The sequence below is a fragment of the Diadema antillarum genome, unplaced genomic scaffold (genome assembly GCF_040938485.1).
Source record: "Diadema antillarum isolate AM-2024a unplaced genomic scaffold, OU_Dant_1.0 scf00000049, whole genome shotgun sequence".
Lineage (NCBI taxonomy): Eukaryota > Metazoa > Echinodermata > Echinoidea > Diadematoida > Diadematidae > Diadema > Diadema antillarum.
Window position 1 is genome coordinate 1543832 of NW_027270938.1, and position 7749 is coordinate 1551580.

The 7749-nt window shown below is 35.6% G+C and overlaps 1 protein-coding gene across 1 annotated transcript; it reads right to left on the reverse strand.

Annotated features, from left to right (window-relative positions):
- Positions 1–810: 810 nt before the first annotated feature.
- On the reverse strand, positions 811–1686 carry LOC139715438 (alpha-1A adrenergic receptor-like). The gene has a single exon (XM_071627011.1). It carries the CDS (start codon positions 1684–1686, stop codon positions 811–813), a length of 876 nt encoding a protein of 291 aa, XP_071483112.1.
- Positions 1687–7749: the final 6063 nt, after the last annotated feature.

Genomic DNA, 7749 nt, shown 5'->3' on the forward strand with positions numbered 1-7749 from the left:
TGCTGTCTATGGGCAGTATTCCATGCACATTGTTGATGAATTGTTAAGTCCTTTGGGGTACTATTCCGAGCGTTTGTTTATCCGAAAATGAAATAAGTATCGTTAAACCTAAAACAAAAGAATGGGCGTACTACTTACTATACGTATTCTTTTTTTTTTCACTTAACAAACCTTTGGAATATCGAACCATGTTGGTTTTTTTTTTTCGGATTAACATTCGGAATAAGGAACTGTAGTCTATGTCATGAAGTGGTGAAACTTAGATACTGTCTATTTTTCCTGTTAAAGACTTTTATACGCAGGAATCGCTTTTCTTGACAGTACTACTTATGCATATTTGTATATCTTGTAGTAACCTCGTTTCTTATTGTATGTAAACCAACCTCCCCAGGCATTTCATCAGCATTTTCTTTTCTTTTTTGTCTATCGTTGACTTTAAAAGAATTAAGATTTATTAGCCTTTTTGATGCAAGTAATCGGGTGACTTCTTAATAGATGAAGGTATATTATACTATCCAACATTTCAATTCTTGTTTTTCCATTTGAAATATGACCCATATAGACATCATTTTCTAATGATATATATCTTTTAGTTTAATGTATAGTTCATTACTCGATCGACGCAAAGTAGCCTAATAACGTAAAACCATGTACAATTGATGTTGTACACGGGATAGAAATGTCGTCACGTGTTTGATAGATTAAGATACGTTTTCAGACCTCTAAGATTTGGCACTTTAGATTTCAAATAGATGCCTATGATATGATTCACAGCTAAATCTCTACGTCTTCAGATATTCTTAACTAGAACTATCCCGGTCCCCGTCGACAGCATACCTTGAAGATAGCTTTGTGAAAAAGTGGTTGCGCTAAGGCATATGCCAGGGGGTTAATCATACTGTTGCAGAACACGATCCATCGCACAGATTCTCGCAGTGGTATCTCAAAGGGCAGTTGCAGGTACCATGTAGGCAGAGCAGAGCGGAGGAAGAGGACCAATGTGCTTGGTAACCAGGTGATAAAGAATGCCACCACCAAAAAGGCTAAAGTGCGAAGAGCCTTGTTACCATCTGTGTTCATCTTTCTAGACCTTGCGCTGTCGGCCAGCGCCGAATGACCATCCGCTCTCCATTTATCTAACGCAACGACTCTCGGGGTAAAGGTATTGCCTTTCCCAAGTGCAAACGGAGATCTGAAGTCATTCTTCCCGTGTTCATTGCTACCTGTCGATCTCGCCTTGTGGTAAATTTTAATGGAGAGTAAGACCACAGTGCAGAACGGAATACATGCTCGCAGAAGAGCAACAATGAGGCTTATCACTACATCCTGAGCGTAGTTTGGCTGACAAAATCCTGATGCCGTTATGCTGCTTAATGGTTTGACCAGATCCCATATCGTGCTTATGCCGAACCACAGTAATAGTGGAATAAGCCAGGTTATTGCACTAACTGTCATGGCCAGCTTTTTGCTCTTCCATTGGAGGTGACGTAGTGGGTACGTGGTTGCTAGATAACGATCGAAGCTTATGATCACGACTCCAAAGATGGAAACACCTGGCAGCGCATTCTGGATACCGATGAATATATGGCAGAAGGTTTGACCGAAAATCCAAGAACGCTGAAAGAGGAATATCATCCCACGTATTGGCATGCACAGAAGTCCGACCATGAGATCCGCTATCGTCATGTTGAGGATGTAGTAATTGCTGTAAGTCCATAATTTCCCTTCTGCACAAAATGCAACAAGAATTAGTAAATTCGCTGCTATTGTTGTTAGCGTAATACCAAACAAAACTCCAACCTGCCAGTTTACAGAAAACGATATTGTCGATGAAATTATGACGATGTCTTGCGTCTCGTCGTGATACGAGAAATTATCCAGATTGGGTCTTGGGTTGCTGAAAAAGAAAAACGTTTTGTCCATTTTTTACCTTCAATAATCTTCCTTCAAAATTTGTGGCTTGATCATGCAAAGCGAATCGATTACAATACAATACAATTCATGATATGATTTGTATATCACACGCAGAATAAAAGCATTTCATCTGTGCAGATCAATTTGCTGAAAAAAAGCGGCAGCAGTGTTCGAGCCAAAATAAAACCATTGAGTCTAAATATGATAATAGTAATAATGATTAATTAATCGCCAGTGTATAATCAACGTTGATTTTGTTCACGGTTACCTATGACGGGATTAGAATGAGACGAATTCTTTCGACCCACTTGAAATGCATGTCATGGCAAGATTTTTGAATTTTGACAGATTATCAAAGCGGTAGTACCTTTCCTTTTAAAAGTTATTAGAACTGAAAGGTAAGTCAAGAGTGTGCATTAATGACTAATTGTAACTTTCAAAGCAGTAGTACCATTCTGTCAATACTTATCTGAGTTGATTTTGTGACGAGTAAAAAGGATTTTTAAGAAATGAAAGAAGCTTCTATTGACATACACTGTACCTAATACTTTACGCTGTTCTACAGAAATATGTTGCAGATGTGGTGCAGAAAATACAATTTCAGGTTCATTAAATGACTTTACTCTTTCAGAAAATATAGAAGAAATGACAAAAGGTTGGCTTTTCAACTATTTTGAACCCTTGTGAAATATCGAATTGTGCCACTTTTTGCTAATTTCGTGAAGCACGGTAACATTTTCACAGACAGTGTATAGATGTGCCTTCGTTTGCATTTCAACTCTGATCGCAATGTTACTTCTGTTTGATAGACGCATCAAATTTTGCTCTGTAAATTAATCTATGGGATTTTTTTTTCTGTATTACGGAATGCTTATTGGTTTGAAGATATGATTATAAGTCGCTTCGCTACCTGGAAGTGATTTTCAATTTCTTCCTTTTTTTGAGGGGTGTTTTTTCATATTTTTCTTGTGATTACGTTATTACACACAATTTCTTGCCTTTGATTGGGAGTAAATGTATCAAAAAAGCTGGTTTTAGCTTTAAACCCTATCAAAATGTAAAGTTAATAGAAAAGGGATTATAATTGTGGTTGAAAAATAAAGTTTAAACAAACAGAATGACGGATATGTGAATTTAGAATTCTAATCATCGCATTTAAGTAGGAAGTCTTTTAGGTCAACAATTGAAAGACTGTCTTTACACATAACTTATGATAAAGAGTAAGAATAAGGAGAGAAAGATGATTTTCACGCAGTCTCTTAAAATATTACAAAATGAACTTTGAAATATTCGATTGCAAATTACTTGATGTAATTCGCTGGCAAATATCAAACAGGCTAAATAAGGGGTAATATGTGAATATTACATAAAGGATCCACAGGAGTTTAAAATTTAAAACGTGGTTGAATAATTATGAAATTTGTTGACATTACCTTGTTGTCAAAAGTAACCCCGGGTAAGACATCATCGCTGACTTCCTTTGTATCACAGTGGACCTGAAGACTGAAGAAGCTTATCAAGAATTGACGATATCGCCCACAAACCCATGTTTATATTTCCTCAAACGTGGTATTATGGTAATGTCTTTATTGTAGCACACCAGTCCTCTTTCAATACGGAGGTAAAATCAGGACGTACCCTCTGTACCATTACTGTTTTCCTGCATTCCATTTAGAGCATAAGTAGATGATTGATGATTGGCTGTATCTTCGCATTCAAAATATGTGAGAAAATGCGCACGCAATTTGTAAAAATGAACTGAATATGCACGCCCTCATTTGACCACAACTGACTATGTTATAGCTTGTTTACCCAGTATACTTATTACATACACATAATCCGTATACAATGTATACACATGTGTATGTATGTACATCATACATATGCATAGAAATAATGACCGTACATTACAAAATAAAAAAGGTTGCTTTAACGTGAGGACTAAAAAAAGGTGAAGCGAGTCAACTTATTCTTTTTTTAAAAGTACTGTTAAGAAAGAGAGATTCTTCTTATCTACTTAATTCTACAGTTTGAAGCCGTGAAATGAACAGGAATGATATATATTTTTCATATTTCCTGTAAGAACGTGGAACACTTGTTAAGTAATGTAACGTAGTCTTTGTAGGATTTACGGATTGGGTGCCTAAAAAGCCTTTCGCACTCTTTTTACTTTCAGTTCTGAAAACATTTGGAAGAATGATGCACTTTCATCGAAAGGTTTTTTTTTTTATTATAGTCATTATTTAAGTGTGTGAATGAATGTGCATAATATCAGCTTAATCTGACGATCTTTGCTCCATTTATTGGTTTAAGTTTGGTTTAAGTCATTCTTAATCAGAACTTTGTAGAACACTTTAGTGTTGAACATTGTCAGTGCAAGAAGGTCTTTCATTTTCTGTTAAAAAAACCTGTTCAAGACGCAAACATTGAAATAAAACGCATCAAAATGATAAAAGCTTTATGCAAGGAATTCCACTTTTAAATATTAAATGGTAAATACGAAAACTCCTGATGTCAATTTGGCTTCTGTTTTGCTATATTTCCACAACTTCCAGTTATCAAAACAACTACAAAAAATAAGCATCGTCATTGTGTGTCACGATATTTACCCTACAAAAAAACAAAACCGTTTATTCACTTTTATTCCACGAAAAAGCAAAGGCAAGTCATCAGAGATACAGGGATTCACTCAGATCTATAATTTAAAATGCCTCTTATTTGCTCTCTGTTTGCTGAGTCTTTCAATTCTCCTAAAAAGGTTTATGATATTTTATTATAGTCGTATAGAAAGTCTAAAAAAGATAAACTGCGTGATCTCAGGACATCCATTTGACAGCAAATTCTAAATGGTTTTTGTCGAATTGGAAACTATAATGGGTTTCTCCCTATTCACAAAGAAGTGTATGCTTATTTTTAACTGACAGATGCCCATTCAGAACTGTTTAGCTTTGTGCCCGGGAATCTGATATTATTATCATAAACGTTTGAAATGACTGCGGATGAGATATTACTGTTCGCTCATAAAAAAGAGGGAATGAAAGCGCAACTGAGGAAAGCTATTGTCATGGAAACTGCTGGATTTCTTTTTCTTTCCCTCATTCGATCTCAGTCATAGATTATAATTGTGGCTTTGAATGCTTGGAATAGAGCCATCACTTTCCTGTTTAATTTTTTTTTCTAGTAAAGTAATTCCCCTTCAATCACTCATTAAGGCGCTTGGAGCGTTAATTTTCTGATGTTTGACAGAACAATATTCCATCTGATATCATGACAATGATATAACTACGACTCTAACTGTGTTACCTTTTGGTCTGTTTTCCTTTTTTTTGGTAGTTTCTTCACTTTGTAATAGACATTACGCTGTAAGTAATTTAACAATTGACAAAATTCATGTAAAATATATCTGAGAAGTGTGTATGTGTGTGTATGTGTGTGTGTCTGTGTGTGGAGGGGGTATAAATATTTAAGGGGTTTCGCTCTACTTAAATTCCACCCAACTTTCAGTTGACTTTGTATGACCATGATAATATCGTGACATTTAATAGAATGATAATATTTTTTATTCACGTGAAAAACAGACAATTTTGTCAATCAGTTTATTTCTTGACCCTTTAGATCAGAATGTTTCTTACAAATTACCTTCAACGAAGAATCCTTTCGATTTTCTTTTTACCTTTTGAATTTGTTAATCATGCAGGCAGTCAACTGCTTGATTAAGTTTTAAACAAACACACTGACGCACAAGTATAGAATCGAGATGAATAATGCATAGCTTATTTTTTCTTTTTAAATCCTCTCTTTTATCCCCTCTGTTTTTCTCTTTCGTTTTGTCTATGTTCTAAGCTTGTGTTTTGAAAAGCGTGACTTTGGATACATACTGTTTTAAACTACACAATATGGAAAGTTTCGCCGGAAAATGTCTGATCGAGACGTTGCAGGTAATATATGGAATAGATGGTTGAATTTCTTTTGCATGGTATGTGGGGTTACCCTCCCAATATCTCTTAACAATCTCAATGATGCGATTCCGCACAGAGCACCATATCTATGCTTTTAATGTTACAATCCTGCATCGTACTTTCTAGCTCTGGCAGCTCGGTAGAGCTCCTGAAAAGTATCAATCATTATCCTATAATTTTGAGTTTACTAATCGATATCATGTACATACCCACAACAACGTGCCATTTATATGTGACCATGCATCACAAATCAAAAAAAAGTCGCACACCCTAATTTTACATGAGGACTGAAAATAGGTGAAAGATCGAAACTATTCATACTTTTTCTATTTTCTGAAAGAGTAATTCTTATTCTATTCACAAAAAAGTGGGAAATTGTGTTCTTAGCATTTTTTTTTCTAGAACACTCCTTTCATAGAAAAGTGTGATTACTTGTATGTCAGAGGCTTTTAAAAGTAGTTTGCACACTTTCAAATATAATAACTTTCGAAAAGATGATCCTAATGCTCTGAAATTTATAATAGATTATGGATTGAATGTGTGCATAGAGCATGCTTGATTTGATCTAAATATGATAATCCCTTCATTGTTGTTACTATAATGCATTTAATATCCTGACTCTTATCCCATTCATTGCCCAGATAGCAAAGATTAGGTGCTTTAATAGATCCTAATACTCTGGAGCCTCTTTTCTCAGTACCTACATTTCCAGAGTGTGTGCTTTCTTTCCAATTTCTAGATAGGTAAGGAGAGATGATTTGAAATGAAATATACATTTAAAGTATGCTTTTCCAGAATGTGCCGTAACTAAAAATCCATATCTGGCGAGTTTGTGTTTGTTTGGCGATGCGAAGTCATGTATATATCATTAATACGGATATCTGATTTGATTTATTGATTCCTGTATTATCATTGTACATGAAAATACACATAGGCTCTATGTATTTACATACATTGTTGGAGCCATACATGTACATAGACATCTGTCAAAAATATTGTTTTTTCTTTGTCTTTTCACAAATATACAGCAGAAACATATCAGCAATACACCAATACAGTAGGGCTTCAGCTTAAGCGTGTCTTGATTTGGGTGCAGCCCTCGTACATAATACACATACACCTAGGGAAGGATGACTTGCGTATAGATAGGATAGTAGAAAGGAGAAAGGGAAAGGAGAGGTTTGTCTGCTTACACTACAGGCTTACACAAAGTCAGTTCACCTGGATCACTGATTACTAAGGCATGACAAAATATTTCTTACCGAGGTACAGGTGAACAGTTCTTTTTATTTCATTAAAGAAGATAGTTAAAACATGATAATTGGACGTAGTCACTTAGTATTCCTAGACTGTCTGTCTACGATATGTTTTGAGTTATATTGCACTATTAGATAGTGTGCTTTATCGGTGATTAAGCGCAGTTGATAGTGCGTCTGATTAAGATCCTGCATGAGGACCCGGGTTTAGCTGAGCGATGTTGTATGTGATCATCCCGTTGCTTCTAGGAAGAGGCAAAACACCCCGTCCCATGAATTGGACATAAAATGGACGTCTCGTGTGTAAGACAGTCATAACTCATGGACCTTAAAAATCCTGCAACATCCATTTATCGCAAAGAGCAGGATGTAGAAGCCGGTAAATGCCTCTGCCTCACATCCAACTGGACCCAAACGTAGATCATCTCGTGCACAGCTGAATATCCAGCTATCTTCTCAGATGGAAAAATAAAAAGGAAATAGAAACTGGAAACAATTGGAGAACCAGTACAACATAGAATTAGCTCTCTTCTATATTTGGGATTTATACGCTATTGTACTTACGCTGTCGAGTGCAGAATTAAAAAAAAAACACTTTACGTAGAGCTCGAATAAAACTT

Excerpts from the sequence above, each read along its gene's own strand:
- LOC139715438 (XM_071627011.1), bottom strand. The coding sequence starts at position 1,686 with ATGACGATAGCGGATCTCATGGTCGGACTTCTGTGCATGCCAATACGT.